The 18878-nt window shown below is 41.9% G+C and overlaps 2 protein-coding genes, 1 long non-coding RNA gene and 1 other non-coding gene across 4 annotated transcripts in view; 1 reads left to right on the top strand and 3 right to left on the bottom strand.

Moving 5' to 3' along the window:
- Window positions 1-10511, bottom strand: part of LOC105902760 (glutamine--fructose-6-phosphate aminotransferase [isomerizing] 1) — a 36266-nt gene extending 25755 nt beyond the window's left edge. Inside the window, exons 1-10 of the mRNA XM_012830414.2 lie at window positions 10400-10511; window positions 7265-7372; window positions 6262-6369; window positions 5778-5903; window positions 4476-4534; window positions 4218-4352; window positions 4041-4102; window positions 3722-3801; window positions 2094-2202; window positions 1723-1886 (exon numbers count right to left, since the gene is read on the bottom strand). Of these exons, the coding sequence (XP_012685868.1) occupies window positions 1723-1886; window positions 2094-2202; window positions 3722-3801; window positions 4041-4102; window positions 4218-4352; window positions 4476-4534; window positions 5778-5903; window positions 6262-6369; window positions 7265-7372; window positions 10400-10406 (958 nt within the window). The 5' untranslated portion in view covers window positions 10407-10511. The remainder of the gene's footprint in view (window positions 1-1722; window positions 1887-2093; window positions 2203-3721; window positions 3802-4040; window positions 4103-4217; window positions 4353-4475; window positions 4535-5777; window positions 5904-6261; window positions 6370-7264; window positions 7373-10399) is intronic.
- A 639-nt stretch (window positions 10512-11150) lies between these two features.
- Window positions 11151-13904, bottom strand: tgoln2 (trans-golgi network protein 2; the record flags this gene model as incomplete). The annotated part of the gene is made up of 3 exons (XM_042708167.1): window positions 11151-13225; window positions 13344-13427; window positions 13578-13904. Coding segments are annotated over 3 exons (417 nt in total), but the record flags the coding sequence as incomplete, so codon positions are not given.
- Window positions 13905-14039: 135 nt separating this feature from the next.
- Window positions 14040-16584, bottom strand: LOC105902758. The gene is made up of 2 exons (XR_004163993.2): window positions 15840-16584; window positions 14040-14743 (listed from the first exon to the last, which is right to left on the bottom strand). It is a non-coding gene; the product is annotated as an uncharacterized LOC105902758 (transcript).
- Window positions 15932-18099, top strand: LOC116221069. Its single transcript, XR_004163997.2, has 3 exons — window positions 15932-16076; window positions 17134-17174; window positions 18007-18099. It is a non-coding gene; the product is annotated as an uncharacterized LOC116221069 (long non-coding RNA).
- The last annotated feature ends 779 nt before the right edge of the window (window positions 18100-18878 follow it).

Below are 18878 nucleotides of genomic sequence, written 5' to 3' on the forward strand. Positions count from 1 at the left end.
GTCGATGGGAACGAGATGGTATCCCAGGGTAAGGAGTCCTGCTGGGTTCGTTACAACACCCTGTGTGTGTCTGCAGGAACAGGTCAGTATTTAAAGACTGGCGTGGACTAGAACAACTGGGGGGGCCTCTATAGAAATCATCCAAATGTAATATTAGTCTTCAAAATGAGATCACTGGCATGCTTCACACTATTTCATTGGTCTTTCAGTCAAATAAAAAACCTGTGCTGGTGCCAACAGGAGCGCTAGGCACTATGACAGCTTCAGGACCAGATCTCATACCGATGAGGTTTCAGGTCAGCTTGACTCTCCGAATTTACTGCTCTGTGAGTGTCTGGAGAGGAGGTTTAGTGGTGTCTCCTTGCCATTTCCGTAGATGAAATCTGAGGCCTGTTTTACTCATCCTGCTCTTTCTAGATGTTTTTTTTTTCTTTAAGATTTGATTGGTTTACATAAAGTCTTGGAAAAAAGCCGTTTTCCCCTCAGAAGAACGGTGCCTTTCCTCTTCTGGCTCTCCACTCCGACTGATGATGTTGGGCTTTGAAAAGTGTTTGTGTTCTGTGTTCTGAATGCTGTCTTTGCTCAGTCAAAGTCAAACCTCAAGACATCAAGCCTTCCAATACCATGTTTCTTGTGACCTATTCTTTTGCCATCTAAAATAATGCCTTTTTTTAGTGCATGTGTTTAAGCACTGAACAACTAATATCTAATATCTCTGAATCCCTAATATGTGTCCAAATATGGCTTGCATTGCTAAACATGCTCACTGTATTAGTCTATGGCATGAATTTCCCTGTAGTCTAATATATAAGCGTACTGCTCCTCCATGGCAGGGTTTTCTATTGTCCTCGTAGGGGTCTGAAGTATATCTGTGCGTGTGAGTCACCATGAGGACAGAGAGATCTGGTCACAGATGATAAGCACAGGGGCACAGGACACAATCTGACTCTGAAGCAGCTACACAAACCTCTCTTCTGATAAGGCAGACACACAGACGCGTCGGAGACGTCTGCTCTCAGGTCAGGGCCGAGAGGCGACGGCATTCTATCCACAAAACACTGGCGTGACGTTTGTTCCATCATTCACTAACGACCCCAGCTGAAAAAAACTATTGATAAGAGTCTACTGCGTCCTTTCACACGTCTTCTGAGAGACAGAGAGCACCCAAACAGCCTGGCCTCACTTAAATATCAAATTAAACATTTGAGGCTTAGAACACTCACTCAGACGTACTTCATGGCCAGAAGAGTGTGTGTGTGTGTGTGAGAAACATTTGAGGCTTAGAACACTCACTCAGACGTACTTCATGGCCAGAAGAGTGTGTGTGTGTGTGTGTGTGTGTGAGAAACATTTGAGGCTTAGAACACTAACTCAGACATACTTCATGGCCAGAAGTGTGTGTGTGTGTGTGTGTGTGTGTGTGTGTGTGTGTGTGTGTGTGTGTGTGTGTGTGTGGGAAACATTTGAGGCTTCGAACACTAACTCAGACGTACTTCATGGCCAGAAGCAGGATAGCTGCTGAGATGCAGAGCTTTTAAAGTAACAAGTAGTTTCACCTCAATGCTTTAGGGACGCAGCATTGTGTGTGTGTGTGTGTGTGTGTGTGTGTGTGTGTCAGTGGGTGAGAATAAGAGAGTGTCTGTGAGTGTGTGTGTGTGTGTGTGTCAGTGTGTGAGTGACAGTGTGTGTGTGTCAAATATATTATACACATATGATGCCCACCCTTCATGATCTGCTGCAGCTCCATCTGCAGGGTCTGGATGGCACGTGCTGGGTGGTCTCCGACGGTGCGTTTGATCCTGTGGATGGACAGGCGTCCGTCCGACACGGCGGCCACGTCGTCATCCTCCAGGAAGATGACGCGGTTGGTGTGCTCAATCACGGCACTGCCACGACACACACACACACAAAGACAAAAAGAAACACTCCCATTAGTTTTAGTCTTGATACTTTGAGTCTGGACTAATTCAAGCGGAGATGTGACTTTATGACTCCACTGCTCCTTGCTTCTCCGCCAAACATCTGGAAGATGATTCACGAGTGTAAACTAGCAGAGTTGAAAAGTGTCCAGACTAGTGTAAACTTTTGCAGACCTGGCGTCAGAAGCGAAGTAGTACTCCACGGCTTTCTCCTCCACGGGGAACAGGCAGGTGTCTTGGTCCAGCCTGGGCAGCGAGGTACAGGCCTTCTTGTCCTTGCCAGCTAAAAAAAAGAAAAAAACACAGTCGTGTCAGGTACAGCTCTGCGCACTATGGCGTTCCAAATGCTTTTCTAGGAAAGAGCTAGAGGCTAGTGATGGCCAGACGAAGCTTTCCACCCAAATGTGCTGCAAAGCCATTCATTTCTCGAAGCTTCGAATGCACTCTAGGGATACCTGCTGGTCCATGGAAATACGACACGAGAAAACATTTCTCGGCACAGTGACAGTACTGAGACGCGCAGTAGCCTAGCGAAGGCCATGAAAACACATGAAAGTCATGTCAAATAAGGAAATAGTTCATTTTAAGTATTTATGGTCAGTGGTTTTTTGTACTGAAATTAAAACTTCACATATGGTCTTGGTATTAGTCTTTTCATAGTAATGCAAGGACTTTGGCAATGCCTGCCTGTAGCCTATAATATAATGTAATGATATATAATGTAGTTTAAATCATGAGTGTTTATTTGGGTAGTGTAAGCCATTTTGACATTAAAAAAAAGGCTTTGAGTGTCACGGGTGACGTAATTTCGCCAAAATAATACAAGACTTGATACGGAGCTGCGACCGGAAGTGCTTCAAGTTTCTGACACCTCTTGTAGTGATGTTACCCTTCAAAGCGAGGCTTTGAGGCGTAACATCACTACAAGAGGCACAGGGTCTCTTGCTGAAACATGGAGTAGGGATGAGAGATGACCGTGGACCTACTTGAGCGATACAGCAAATGCACACTAGGGATACCTGCTGGTCCATGGAAATACGACACAAGAAAAAATTCTCGGCACAGTGACAGTACTGAGACGCGCAGTAGCCTAGCGAAGGCCATGAAAACACATGAAAGTCATGTCAAATAAGGAAATAGTTCATTTTAAGTATTTATGGTCAGTGTTATTTTGTACTGAAATTAAAACTTCACATATGGTCTTGGTATTAGTATTTTCGTAGTAATGCAAGGACTTTGACCTATAATTTAATGTAATGTGATATAATGTAGTTTAAATCATCTGATCAGTGAGTGTTTATTTGAGTAGTGTAAGCCATTTTGACATTGAAGGTTTTTTCAAAATGGGGAAAACATGTTACAAAGTGATCCGTGACAACAAGAAATAACATGGTAATTAGGCTAATGTTAGATGTCATGGACATCACAGCCTACAAGCTGGAGTTCACATGTCGCTGGCCCTATCTCAATCTATATACTATTATCATAAAATCCCAACTGAAAATATCCAGCTATCTCAGACACTGACAACAACCCATGTAATGCATCAAAGAAATTGTCAAAGCGATGGGCCAAAATCAAACCTTTTCTTGAAGCAGTGGTAAAACAAAAAGGCTTTGAGTGTCACAGGTGACGTGATTTTGCCAAAATAATACAAGACTTGATACGGAGCTGCGACAGGAAGTGCTTCAAGTTTCTGACACAAGCCTCAAAGCCTCGCTTTCAAGGGTAACATCACTACAAGAGGCACTGGGTCTCTTGCTGAAACATGGAGTAGGGATGAGAGATGACCGTGGACCTACTTGAGCGATACAGGATGGGAATGTGGTCAGTGGAGAGCTTGTGGTCACACCTCACTCCGATCAGCAGGGGCCCTCCTCTCCTGCGCGTGCACACACACACACACACACACACACACACACACACACACACACACACACACACACACACACACACACACACACACACACACACACACACACACACACACACACACGCACACACACACGCACACACACACGGGAAAACACAGCATTACCACACATGGCACTACAACAGTGGCAGTCAACAGGAAGAAAATCTAAACAAACAGCATCACCGTGGAGATGTACAGCGTATTACCTGGTGCCTACAGCTTGTCCAGGGTAGTGCACACTCTTGAAGACCAGGGCAAAAGCTCCCTCCTGACCAACAAACAAACAAACAAACAGATTAGCATAATTGTTAGTTGAACTTTGACCCTTGCAAGGACCCTCAACAGTGTTTTACGTGACCCCTGGAGGAGATTCAGACTCTCACCAGTTGCTGAGTGACGCGCTCTACCAGCGTGTCAAAGCTGAGGTCATCATTCTCACGGTTGTCGTACATGTACTTCATCAGCTTGGCGATGGACTCGGTGTCAGTTTCCGACTCAAATTCATACCCTTTGCTCTCCTAAAACAGGCAGAGACAACGAACAAGGAGAGAATAAGGGGGAGCTTCCTGACTTCAAAGTTCTATGTTAGAAATGAGGCATTCATTTATTTAGTATAACTAGGTATCTCTAACTCTACTTACCAGAAATTTTCTCAGGTCCTTGTAGTTGGTGATAATTCCATTGTGAATGACAATGAATTCTGTAGACAACATAAACAATCATGGCATTGACTAACTACAAAACAACAACTGGAGGGTTTATATTCCAGACATTCCTACGACCCAGCCAAATGGCTTGTAAATACAGGCTTCCCTGGAACATAGGACTCTAGGGCATGTTTATGTTATTATGCTAAACTTTTATGTGCCACAAAGCAGGATACACAAGTTTACCAGGCCTGTTATGTCAAAAACCGGTTTCAACTCTACGTTTTTGTATCACATTGAAATGTTTGAGTTTTAAACACTTCTCAATTAGTTTAGGTATTAACAGAGGGCGTGAATACTTATGAATGAACAATTACTTATTAAACAGCTAAGAAGCGTAGACAGCACTCCAATGGAACAAAAACAATTACACAAAACAGTGTTTATTCAAAAGATCACAGACTAGATCACAGATTGTTTAATGTGTTTTGTTTATTTATTTTGTCTGTTTTGTTTTGGTTTGTGTATTTATTGTTCTTCTGTATTATGTACCCTCAATCAGGGCATTGGTGCAAAAGAGCCCTGTGCTCAGTCAATTCTCCCTGAATAAATAATGATGATGATGATGATGATGATGATGATCTGCTTCAGAACCCCCTGCCCCCCCCCCTCACACTGCCCCCCCTCCCCATCCAAAGGTGCAAACCTAGACCCACAATTATTAACCAGCTGGCTAGCACGGTCTAATTCCCATGCATTCCACTCTGATCAGGACAGGAAATGGTAAACACAACTAAGGAGCGCTAGGTAACCATCTCCATTCCAGATCTAGCGCAGTGTAGAGAGCTGAACTGGCATGAAGGGGAAGTGACTAATGGAGTATCTGAATACAGTCTGTCAATGCAATATGGGTAGTTATGGAATTGGCACAAATCATGCTTTACAAACACACCCTCCTCATATAATCACAGAGACAGATGTTGATCGTATGCCAAAAGTCTTTTAGAGGCAAGTCTCGCCACTCAGCAGCCATCTTGGTAATGACCCCGAGCGGCTATTTCAGGCAAACAAGATCAGGCTCATATCTAAATGAATGGGGAGACATCCATAACTCCATATAGGATGGGCATACAGACATTGAAAGTACATCACGTGAATCCTCTTTTAAATCTGACATTAATGGTGCTTTAGCTCAAATAAGGCTAAAACTAATTTTTTGACTTGATCACTGCACATGGACCACAGCGCTGCTATTGCTATGGTAACGGTGGAAATAAACAGAGCATCTGGACTGACCGTTCTTTTTGTCTGATCTGTGTGGGTGACTGTTGACTGGGCTGGGTTCTCCATGAGTGGCCCAGCGTGTGTGGGCAATGCCGAGGTGAACATCAAACTCCACGTCCAGGTCCATGTCCTGCGTTTCTGCAGAGGACAAATGTTGGGATTCAGGTTAGCCAGCGAGTGCGACGCAAGCAGTCATGGCCAATCAGAGGAGCAATCAGTACTTACACAAAGAGTTCCTGTTTATTCATGATAGTAAAACCTAGTACTTTAATGTCAAAGTTCCATGGCCTTTATACGTCACCAAACTGGCAGAAAAAAAAACTCACTGTAACTTGCGATGTGGAAAGAAAGGATCAAAAAGGGTTCCATGTTCATGAATCTTCAAACCAGTACGCAACATTTCCCTCGCCTCTCAATCAGTACTTTGGCCCAAAAAAAAAAAAAGAAGAGGCAGACGCAAACTACAAAGACACAACAATCACATATTTGTTCTTACTGTGGATCTCATCCTCCAGCGCCTTGACTTTGCCCCTCTGTTTGATCAGCTGGATAGACCTGCCGTTTGTTTCCCAGTCCTTAACGTTCCCACCATCGATGCCAACACCTGAGTTAGAGGAGGAACAGAACACGAATCAGCTAAACTGCACCTCTGCTGCACCTCAGTCAGGCAGGGTTAGGGTAGCTACCCATGAACATTTAGCAACCACGTGTTGAGGCCCACCAATTAAGATGCACTAATACACATGACCCACACAAACTGACTTTACTGACTAGACCCATAGATGAGTCAACAGATCATAACCAATGTTACACAAAGAAACTGCCTAGGTGTGAAAGAACTGCACTTCGTTAGAAATTGATTTCAATTTACTTGCCGCAAACAGTCAACAAACTAGTAGTATGGCCTGACCTATGTAGTGGTATGGCCTGACCTATGTAGTAGTATGGCCTGACCTATCTAGTGGTATGGCATGACCTATCTAGTTAATTCTGGGAAAACGGTGCAGTTGTTTACACACTCCTATAGTCTCTGATGACATCGCTAGATAAGGTTCTCAATCCAGCTCCTGGGCTCCACCTTGATGGCTGTCCTCCACCTATTCCTCTTTAAAGCACAACTGTTTCAAAGCAGGTGTGTTCAGCTACACAAAAGTGCCACTGATGACTTGACTGATGACAGGAATGCAGAGGGTAGATAAGAAACATGCAGCAGGCAGGATTGAGAACTCTTAGTTCAGTACAATGCACCAATAGAGCTCAGTTGGACCTGATGAGTGTCACGTACAACCTCTGAAAGATAAGTTCATCTCCACGTATGTAAGAAGTCATAATTATTCAGGCTAAGTTCTAATGAATTTCATCACAATCTCATTACAACACAGTGACTCTTTAACTAAAATGTGCTACTTGGTAGCTGGGGTATGAGGGCTGTATCACACCAAGCCAGACCCAAGCTCAGCGTGGTGGGGTCATATGGTGAGAGTGTCCTGTTGCCACACCTGCAGAGTCGTAGCCGCGGTACTCCAGTCTCCTCAGCCCCTTCAGGAGGATCTCCAGGATCTCCCGCCGCGTGCGGGGCACATGGTAGTTCAGGTAGGCAAAGATTCCTGACACACACACACACACACACACACACACACACACACACACACACACACACACACACACACACACACACACACACACACACACACACACACACACACACACACACACACACACACACACACACACACACACAGAAGAAAATATCGCAAACACAGTTATTCAGATTGGCAATGCTTTACCCAATTTTAAACCTTTCAGCATTGTTTATTTTATGCCAATGTGTTTGTTTCAACATGGGTGAGAAAAATGAATGCTTAGGTTCCTATAGCCTACGGCCACATAAATAAACCAGATAAAAGAAAACCAAACAAATAGAAGAAAAGGCCACTATGATGCACTGCCGTCTCATCACTAAATCACCAAAGAAATGTCAAATAATTTATAGCACAACAAGCAACATACGACTCCACCTCATCGATCTTTCAGTAAAGCAAATGTTCCAACTGGCTGTTTGAGAGTAGGGCTCGGGTTAGGTCAACAACCTCGGAGATGATACAGGTGGTGAATGCCAGGTGTGACTTACAGCTGTCAGGCTCTGCCTTTAAGCAAAGTCTTTGTAGTTACGTTGAAAGAGATCACCACTGTTTTTAAGCTGACTTAAAGAACAACTAGATGGAAAAAGAATGTCTCGCTCCAATGAAAACGGACCCTTCTGCTTTCCAATCACCATTTCGATCTCCATTAGCGTCATGCCGGAAATACATGTGTCAAAAGGGAGGACCACACAGGAGAGAATGAATAATATGAATGTAACGTTCATTTTCCAATAGAGGGTTAATGCAGAAAAGGGCATCTCTACTCTAAGTAGAAAGGACATTATGCAAGAATGCGAGGTGATTTTGTTACTGGTAAGTTTGCCTTTTTCATCAACTGTTCTAACTCTCAATCAAAACCTGACAGCTGACATGATAACATATCAGGTTCCTGTCTCACAGCTTTCAAGGGAGACGCCTCAGTTCAGATTGCGACACACTTTGTGCGTGTCTGTGCACTACCTCAAACGTCACCCAGACAGGTGAAGATATCATCCTCCCTGGTAAGAGGGTTGTGGTGGAAATATTACAACATTATCAAAAGCAAACACACACACAAAAGAGTTGTTTAATGCCTAGTAGGCAGAAGTAAAAGTTATCTCTGGTGAATGCAGGGACAGTAGGAAACCTGAATAACTTCTTTATGCACAGAGAGAGAGAGAGAGAGAGAGAAAGAGCGAGAACGAGAAAGAGAGAGAGAGAAAGAGAATAGACCTAAACATTCCTGACCAGGCTGTCTAACCAGACCCAACACAATAGGCTGCATCTGAAAAGAGCGTTTCATCATCTTCAGATTGGGTGCGACTTTGAAACCATCACACAGAGGAAGTGTGGGAAAGAGGACGTGTGTGTGTGTGTGTGTGTGGGGGGGGGGGGTGTGTCTACTACAGTTTCAACATAACTAACCCCAAACCCAGTGAGAGAAACACATGGCTGTAAGACATGGACACAGAATCAGTGACTGTGACGGCAACAACTTTCCAAGGCCGCACTTTCTTCAAGGCAGTGTGTGAGTGCTTATGTGACTGAAAGATCACAGTTCTGTTTTGGTTATGACTCACACAAAGCTAACTTAACAGAAGGTGAATATCAAGAGTGGCGCTCCATGCTAGTGCAACAGAGATCCCTTTCAGAGCACGAGGAGCCTGGGAAGAGCTGAAGTTTGGGGAAGAGAGGGAGGGGAGGGCTGGTCCAACCAGTGTGGGTTAAAAACAAGGCTCAGCTTTGTTGGGGAAGATGGCTTAAAAATAGGCGTGGTGGGGGGGTGCAGTGGACTAAGTGGTAAAAACTAAAAATACAAACAACTCTCAACCGACTGATAAAATGAACTGTGACCAAATCACTGAACCCTGTGAAAATGACTTTAAACGTCTCTGCCTTCTGTCTGACTGGCAATGAGAAAAGGCAGCACTGCAGGTTATCAGGCAATAAATAACCCCTTTTTTCTGATGCAATTGTTTCAACTTTGGCAAAATGGCCTTGAAGAAGAAACTGGTGGCCTGCCTCCTTGCAGATGGCAATGATGACGGACGTGTGTGCTAAACGGAAATTGAAGTGAGGATAACTAATCAATAGCTACATTATTCAGCCATGGCAGAATAATATCGTGCTTCAAAGACGATGAATTAATGAATGAATTAACTTTTGAGATTGTACAACAAAAATCGAGACTAGCGTGAATTTTCAACAAGCCAATTTACGTGCACTTAACAATTTGATTTATTTTTAGTAGTCCACATACTCTAAAATGTCTGTATACTTAAAACAAAATTACATAGCTACCAACCGAAGCACAAGATACGCTACTGGGATGCCTTGTATTTGTACATGATCATCATCACTGGTACATTTAGTGAGCACAGGGTCAACCTCGCATAGCCTTCCACAGCAGACTCAGGAGCAAGCTATGGCTGGCGGCTGACCAGAATTCAGCATCATAGCTATCGTTCCCACAATGAGGTAACTTACTGAAATACTTACTGACACAAACAAGTCAAAAGAAGGTAAACACTTTCTCGGTTATGTACCAATATCCCAGGACATGGACGAACAAACGTAGCTAGTAAGTACAAGAGAGGCCAGTGCGATATTGCTAACTAGCAAGAAAGCGACTTAGCTTAGCTGGCTTGCTTGATGTATGGGCGCCACGGTTTGTTATGAGAGGAGAGGGCAGTAATCTTAACAAGCAACATCTATGAGCTTGGAAAACGAACTGAATTAAAAATAAACATGATGACAATTCTGTCTACAGACGTCGTATATACACCGTAGACTGTATCCTACTTCGCTAAACACAAGGCACTAGACTGAGATTCTTGTTTAATAGATGAGCTTGCTAACAAGCTGTCGGACACCACTGACGGTATACTTTGAAAAGCCAATTTGCTAAACGTTGTCTTTCCTGATTGTTTACTTGTTTCAAACAACATAATGAAGGACATCCCAGTGACCTATTCGTAAACAAATAAGTGAACTGAAGTAACTGTTACTTACCACACATGTCTTGAGATCTGCTTCCAGCAACTTAGCCACACTGATACCGCTGTAGTTCCTACTCGACTGTCATAGGCGACCCGCCCCCCTTCGAGTTCTACAAAATAGGAGCCAAGTCCCACCTCCTGCTTATTTTACGATTGGCTGTGCGGCTGTCACTCTTTGGCCCTACCTGCACACGCCGATTGTTCAGACGTGGCAGCAGGATGCATGTCCGCAGTCACAGTTGAGCCTACGTGCCACTATCAACCTGTGACAAGACATCTTTCTATGACTCGCCCAGGGGGTTAAATATTTGTTCATGAATGTACGTATTTGTCCTGTTATAGAGTTGCATCTACAGCTATCTAAATAATCTAGTTATACGATGATTCTGAAGTGTATTGCAAATTGCACCAAGTTTAACGTAGTTAACGTAGACTACTGCATGTTTTATGTCTCCCTTATCCTTTTGGAATCGTGTAGCGACTGCGTAGGCTGTGGCACAGGATGAAACCTTTGGCATTTCATTTAACTGAATTAACTGACTAAAACAAAATAGCGAGTTATATAAATAAAAACAGGCCTACATGCATGGAGATACATTTGTAGTACACCTGAGGGCGCTGTGGTTTCTCGTTCATTTTAGCCAGTTTAGTTTAGCCACTTAATAACTGAAACAAGTAAATGTGGAGGGTGAAACTCAAGCTCTTTTTTAAAGGTTCTAATTTCTCATCAACAATTACTTCAATCAAAAGCAGGAGGCACTTCATAAATATTGAAGACATCTTTATTCAGTTCATTTTGGAGCAACGTCAAAAGAACAGTGGCAAACTTGTGGCATCAAGACATGTACAAAACCATTCACATGTGTGATTTTTAAATGGTCCAGCATTCAAAAAGTTAGCCATGTTAGCCAAAGCTAGCATACTGAGAGCAATGTGCTGGCTGCAAAGACATCAAAACGCCAATGTGCAAAACTGATAAACAAACACAAACAAGTATCATGGAGTAGATGAAAGGATTCATAGATTAACAAAACGAAGACACCAACCATTCCCCTCTAGCTCTCATTTTCATTATTGTTTTAGCACTGCTTGGATTCTATTCAAGTCAAATTGAAACAAAAAACCTTCAAGACAGCGGTCTTGTTTGGCACATTTGGAATAATCACACAACTGGTAGTTCAAGACCACATTTCCAATGTGCAACAAATCATGCACATTACCTTGAATCTAAAGAGATACATATTGCACAAGCATCTTGAAGAAACACAGACTTAATCTGAGGCCATTACTGTACAATCAGTCCGCAGAACATTATCCTAAAACCAATTAACCAGCAATGCTTCTTTTTAATCGAAACTCTCAAAACCATTCATAGTATTGTAAATCAGTCCTGTGGATAGGCTTACATGGTGTAATATGCTTTCAGATTTCTTACAAATAAGAAATATTTTCACCCCTTAGATGCTCAAAGCAAATGTTTCTTTCAGGTAAACCAATGGGAATCTGACAAACACTGTTCACATGCGACTAATGATGTAGAAAACTGTGGAGATTTTCCTATGAGGAACAACAATAATGAATGTTCTGCTCGGTAGATGAAATTGCATCGGTGCATGTTGAGTCCTGGTACTCTATGGAATGACCTAGTGGCTGTACTCTAATGACCACAGGTAGTAGCTTGGCATTTGTATTGCTTCAGAAGTTAACGGTTGTACTGAAAGACTTTAGGAGCTTGAGGATGCCTAAGAGAAGACACTTTTATGAGTATGGGAGAATGTGAACAGAACTCAAAGCAGGAAAATGCTAGTCTAAATTAGTTGCAACTGAAATCCAATGAGCGTCACAAAATCAGCGACTGCTAAAGATTAAGCACAGGAATGATTTCCCACATTTACAGAAAAATATACGTACAACAATGTGCCACTGAACTCTTCTGTGCAGACCTGCTTTCTTAACATCAGGCCAAACGCCAATGGCCTAAAATGTATTTCTTCACTTCTATACCCCCAGTGTTGAAGTTCATTTAAACATCTCACAACGCTGCACTCTAACAGCATGGCAGATACAGTGTTTCGAAAAAAAAGAAAAAAAAAAGCAGGTAATACTCTATCAGATAGAGGTTTTCCATACACAGTGAAGGGCACAGTTAAGCAAAATAATTCCATCTGCAAAGTAAAAACCCCATTTGTTACATTCATACGGCAGAGACAGCCTTGGTCAAACACCTGCCAACAAAATCCCTCCTGCTTCAAAAGCACCCTGAGTCAAACCTTCTTGCTCTGGTCAAAAGGCCCCCGACAGTGGCATGAGAATATGTGCAAAACACTCAATACATATACCTCTCTTTCATATTCCTGAACACATGTCCATATAAGGCATCCTAATTATACATATAACCCTTCAAATAAAAAAATCAACACAAAAAGATCACTTCATTTTCCAAGACAATATTACGAAACTTAAGAATGCTAATTTTTTTGGTCATTGATTCAAAACAGCTTATGGCTTAGCTTTTTAAAATGACTTCAAACATCTTCATAAATTACCTGCACACAACACCTATGGCAAAAAGAAAAACTTTATATGGACACAACAATTTGTAATGGAAATGTAATTCTATAAAATTACCATTGCACAGTGCTCAAATTGTCACATTAGTGCAAATTTCAAAACCTGTCCACTTAATCTTGGGCTTGTGATGGGTGTAATGCCACGGCTATGGCAAAGTACTGGTCAGCTTTGTGAGTTAACGTTCAAAATAGGATTTACGGAATCAGTCATATAAATTCCACTGGCTGGTAACTCGATTCAGTTTACATTGAGATCGACCGCATCAAATCTAAAAGACAGAAATGTTGAATTGGATGAAAACACAAACACAGTGTTTACTTGTGTTAACTGTAACTGTCATGATTGTATAACAAATACAATGGACAAAGAGAAGAATGGGTACTTACTTGTTGTTCAAGCTTCTGATATTTGCCGCTTTTGGGTCTCCGTGTGGACTTGGATTGCCTTCCCTCTACAACAAATGCAAAGATCTATGGGGAAAACAAGTGATAAAAGATATTCATGACAACAATGTAGATGAATGTATGTGGTAATAATGTGAACAGAATGTCACTGTCGTGTGTGACATGGAAAAATGAAGAACTGTGATTGTGTGCTGGGGAAGAAACTGAGTCTTGAACCTTTCGTTTGTTGTGGTATCCGATGTAGAGTAATGCCACCAGTGTTGCACTAGAGACTAGGTAAGCAAAGAAATGGCTGCTTTCTGCATCATCTGCATATTTCCCTGAGCCTTTGGAGTTGGAATTCCCTACTGAGTCGAGAGGGATTATCTTGGAGCCTGCATTTTCCTTTCCTTTGGAGGCACCCTCGTCTGTCTCTCCATCTTCTTTGGAGGCACCCTCGTCTGTCTCTCCATCTTCTTTGGAGGCCCCCTCGTCTGTCTCTCCATCTCCTTTAGAGGCAACCTTGTCTGTCTCTTCATCTTCTTTGGAGGCAACCTTGTCTGTCTCTTCATCTTCTTTGGAGGCAACCTTGTCTGTCTCTCCATCTTCTTTGGAGGCAACCTTGTCTGTCTCTCCATCTCCTTTGGCACCACCTTTTTCTTTCTCTTCCTTTCTTGTGGAGTCTGTGTTGTTTTTTTCTGTTGCTTCACCCTTTTTCGTGTCATTTCCGGCGGAGCCTGATTTTCCGGTAGAGTTTACCTCTCCTGCTTTATCAATACTGTCTTTTTCTTTTTTTACTTTGGAGGGATCATCATCTGTGTGTTTCGTTCCAGTGGGGATTGCTTTTCCATCTGAGTTACTCTTGACAGGGTGTTCCTTTTCTGAGGAATTTTCAATCTCTGCCTTGTCTGCAGACTGTGTCATCTTGGCATCTGTCTTTATTGTGGAGCCACTATTTTGTGAAATGGGAATCTGTACGGTAGTCCGCTGTGTGATGTCTTGTGTCTGTGTGTTTGTCTTGCCTTGTCCTGCTGGAAAATTAACTGTCTTGCCTGGTCCTGCTGGAGAATCAACTGTCTTGCCTGGTCCTGCTGGAGAATCAACTGTCTTGCCTTGTCCTGCTGGAGAATCAACTGTCTTGCCTTGTCCTGCTGGAGAATCAACTGTCTTGCCTGGTCCTGCTGGAGAATCAAATGTCTTGCCTTGTCCTGCTGGAGAATGAACTGTCTTGCCTTGTCCTGCTGGAGAATTAACTGTCTTGCCTTGTCCTGCTGGAGAATTAACAGCTGGTCCAACTTCACCTGTGTTTGTATTAGCAGGTTTTGTCTCGACAGGCAGTATATCTGGCTCATGTCCTTTTGCAGGTCCAGCAGCATCTAAGACTGCTCCATCACTACCATCACCTAGAAAATAGTGTTTCAGTCAAAAAGTGTTGAGGTTATATCTGTGTTGTTGGCATATAATAATAATAATACTTTATGTTATATAGCGCTTTTCTAGGTACTCAAAGACGCTTGCAAGACTTTGGCATGGAAATTATCATAAACATCTAGATGCCTTACTGTCTCAGATTTAAAGAGGACCTATTATGCTCATTCCCCATGTTCATAATTTCAAATTTTAGTAGAATAGATTTACCTGCCTCAAATTTCAAAAACACATTATTTTTCTCATTCTATATCCACCCTCTTTCTAAAACGTTCCGTTATTGTATTTAAGATGGAACAGCATAAACCGCTTAAAACGTTTGTGAACGGTTGACCAAGCCTATAGCCGGTAATCATATAGGCACATAGGCCAGGGTTTTATGAAACAATATCCCCAATTTCACAATTACCAGAATTACAGGATAAAATATCAGATGTAGACAATAGCACATGCCATGAGGAAAAATCATATCATGAGGTACTGAGCGTCGGAAGTAAAGGACTAAAGTGCAGTACATGATGTGGCAGTTTTTGCCAGAAATATCAACCTGTCCATGTCAATAACGCACAGGGCCTCCTTAAGCTTGGATGCCAGGAAACTGAAACAACTCAGTCCACTCCATACAATATGATTATGTATCTTTTAGCGAGTTATGAAATGCTCGTAACAATAGTCCAACTAGCTCTAGATAACGTTATAACTTTCATTCTTGTTAGACAGTTAATTCTGACGTTTACACACTAGCTATACTACCCAGCTACGCTAGTGACCATCTGGGTTTCTCGAAGAGCCTGGCTAGCTAGCCATAAATCATTAAGGATAAATTCAATCTAAGCAACTGATTTAAAACGCTCTTTCGATTCTGACATTTCGTTGACTTTTACTGCAATGATAAAACGCGTACTTGTGGCAGAACTCTCCTGCGCCACATTTTAGCACATGAAAGCCAAGAAAGGCTGACTTAGCCACCTCGTAACGATAGCTAAAGCTAACGCAGCTGAGCACAAGCAACACCAGAATAGCCGAAGAGACGTTTGGTTTAGCTTTAGCAAGCAATACAATCTGCCTTACCCAGACAAACACCTAAGCAAGCCAGCACAAAAATGGGTATCCCAAGACGCATTTTTCTTTTTCATGAATGCACCAAACGTGGAGACCTCACTGGGCTTGCTAGTTCCTGTTATTAACAGCAACCCTTCCTGACTGACACTTCCGCGGTACCAAAGACGTGTGCAGTACTCAAGACAACCAAGGCTGCAGTTTACATTGTAGTGTCCCTGTGGTGAGAGACCGTCATCATTTTTAATGGTATTGGCTATGTTTATCTTTTAAGAAATATTATATAAAGCTCCTTGTAATTATGCATTAAACTACAGGAACAGCCTACTCCATTTTTCACATTGAGAGCTTTGAACATTTTATGTTTAGCAGTTGGTATTTTAAACGCACTATGCAAAGGGTATGACTTAAAATATTAGCAAATCCTGGAATGTTATTTTCTTATATCCACGCTATAAAAATGATGGTGGTCCGAAAGTGGACCAGAATTGGCACCATCAGTGGCGTGCAGACTAAAATCCACCAGTGGGCCAATAGGCGTTTGCGTGTTTGCGTAGTGGAGGAGCTCATCCCCAACACAGAGGGCAAAAGTCCACTCAGTACAAGGAGTCAGTTCACTTTTACAAGTCTACAGTAACAGTCAAAAGTTTAGACACACCTTCTCATTCAATGTTTTTTCTTTATTTGTATTATTTTCTACATTGAGGATTAATACATAATTAAGATTAAGAAATCAAAACTATGATGTAGTAAACTAAATAGTGTTAAACAAACCAGAATATGTTTTATATTTAAAATTCTTCAAAGTAGCCACCTTTTGCTTTGATGACAGCTTTGCACTCTTGGCATTCTCTCAATCAGATTCATGAGGTAGTCACCTGGAATGGTTTTCCAACCGTCTTAAAGGAGTTCCCAGAGGTGCTGAGCACTTGTTAGCTGCTTTTCCTTCACTCTGTGGTCCAACTCAAATTTCTGTACCCAAAGGTACAGTTGTCAGAAAGTACCCTACAAGGTACGGAAATGGTCCTTTAGTTTACTAGTCAGCTATGTTGACTTATCTTGCTAACTTTGTAAACTATCTTTGCAACTTTTGCCTTTTTACGCTTCTAGATTTGTTCCCCTCTTATGGGAGCATAAGGACCCTTATGATTACACAATCACACCCTGTCAATCAGTTGTTTCCCCATTTTTGTATCTCTTCCAACACTGACCTTTTGTCCTCTTTTAAGGCATTAACATACCAGTGGTAGTTTCTTGGTTCTTTGCTTCATTAAACATGATTCCATATTCATCTGTTTCCCCACAGCTGTTCACAATGTTTTGGGTTGTCTACTTTCAGCATCTCAGGTATGGAAACAACATGGATTTTGCAACATTTTGGTTTGTCTTATAATCACATGCAGTTGGTCCATGGAAAGATATTTATCCCATGTGAGTAAAATGTATCATTTCTTCACTAGCAGCCACCCACATGGTTTCTACTTTGCCATTTGTTGCCTCTCACTAGTTTAACAGTGGAACTCCATCAGGTAGGCTATGACACTAGCTTTGTGGTTAACAGTTTTCCGCAGTCAGCAGTGTCAGCTCGTATAAACACACCTTATTAGGACAATTGCGGTCTAAAAATGGCCTACTTCAGTGTACAAACGAGCTGAGTTCGGTAGACTATCAGGGACAGGAAGGTGTGTGTGTAAATAGAACACCCACTGGTCCTCTGACTTTGATGATTTGTATCCATTGGCAGGAAATGCAAGCTCCGCCCCTGAGTGCAACATCCATATCATGAATTCTATTTGACCTTTCTACCTGTACAACCTAGGCCTCTAAAGAAGTAAAAAGAATATATAAAAATGATGTGAAATAAATCTTTAAATTTGGCTCCCACAACAAATGGTCAGTTCCAATACAATGGAAAGTTTAGAGATTGCGCCCCTCAAACTCTACCTGAATAATTTTCAAATGTTTATTAGTTGCTTTTCAGATATAAGGCCTGATTTTAAGACAATGCTTCCTTATCATGCAGCTTTACAGGAGCTACAACAGCTACAAGTCTTATGTCGAGTGATGAGAGTGAAACCGATGAAAAGATCATGAAGTCAAGTTGATGGAAGCCCGCAACTGATAAAACTGCTCTTTATTTTCTTCTGTCTTCTTCCATGTTTGTCTTTTCCTTTGACAGGAAGGTGGAGTATTTGATAAAAGTGGGGAATGAACGAGGAAGAAGCAGATACCTTTTGGAATGCTAATAAGAAGTAGAACTGGAGAGATACACTTTCTCTGACTGGAAAACTAAGTGCAATGCAAACAAGTCCTTCAACATAGTTTGACTGTCCCACCTGGTATAGAATTATATCTAGTAATAAATTCACTATCAGGACATAACCAGTGGATGTGTTTTGTTCCATGTGTGTGGAACAGTTTTGTTTTTGCCCAGAAACACATACTCATAGTTCTCCCCTAAGCTGGTCCTGAAGCCGGATGAAAAGCAAAGGAAGGCCTACCCTGAGAACGCTCTTGGCTGCATCTCATACATAATCTGTATGAACACCAGTAAGTTAGTGCAAATCACAAATACTAAATGGTTAGTTCCCAGTTGATGTTTGTAGATGTATTTCATACTGATGTTTCTGTTTATTCATTAGCTGTGCTGATGCAGACCAGATTGACCTGATGACATTGGACCTCATTCCTGAACGCAGTTAAGAAAAAGTTAAAAAGAAATTTCTTCTTAACTCCACTTACGAAGTTCCTGAATGGTTTCTCATCCGGGATTTGTTCTTAGCTATAAGAACAGGATATAAGAACGTGGAAAAGCAGTCGTAGATAGGCAAGATTGGAGTGTGCCCATGTTCTTAAGGGCTGAATTTGTGAGAAATCAATGGTGATTGCGTTCACATCAATTCTACAGACATCCTCGGATTTAAATAATTATAATAATTATAAATACGATAATATTTGTATCATTAACAATTACATTTCACATTTATAGTCATGATTCTACGAGGCATCGTAATGTCGTAAAATAAATAAAAGCACTACACGAACACTGCA

The sequence above is a fragment of the Clupea harengus genome, chromosome 7 (assembly GCF_900700415.2).
Source record: "Clupea harengus chromosome 7, Ch_v2.0.2, whole genome shotgun sequence".
Classification (NCBI taxonomy): domain Eukaryota; kingdom Metazoa; phylum Chordata; class Actinopteri; order Clupeiformes; family Clupeidae; genus Clupea; species Clupea harengus.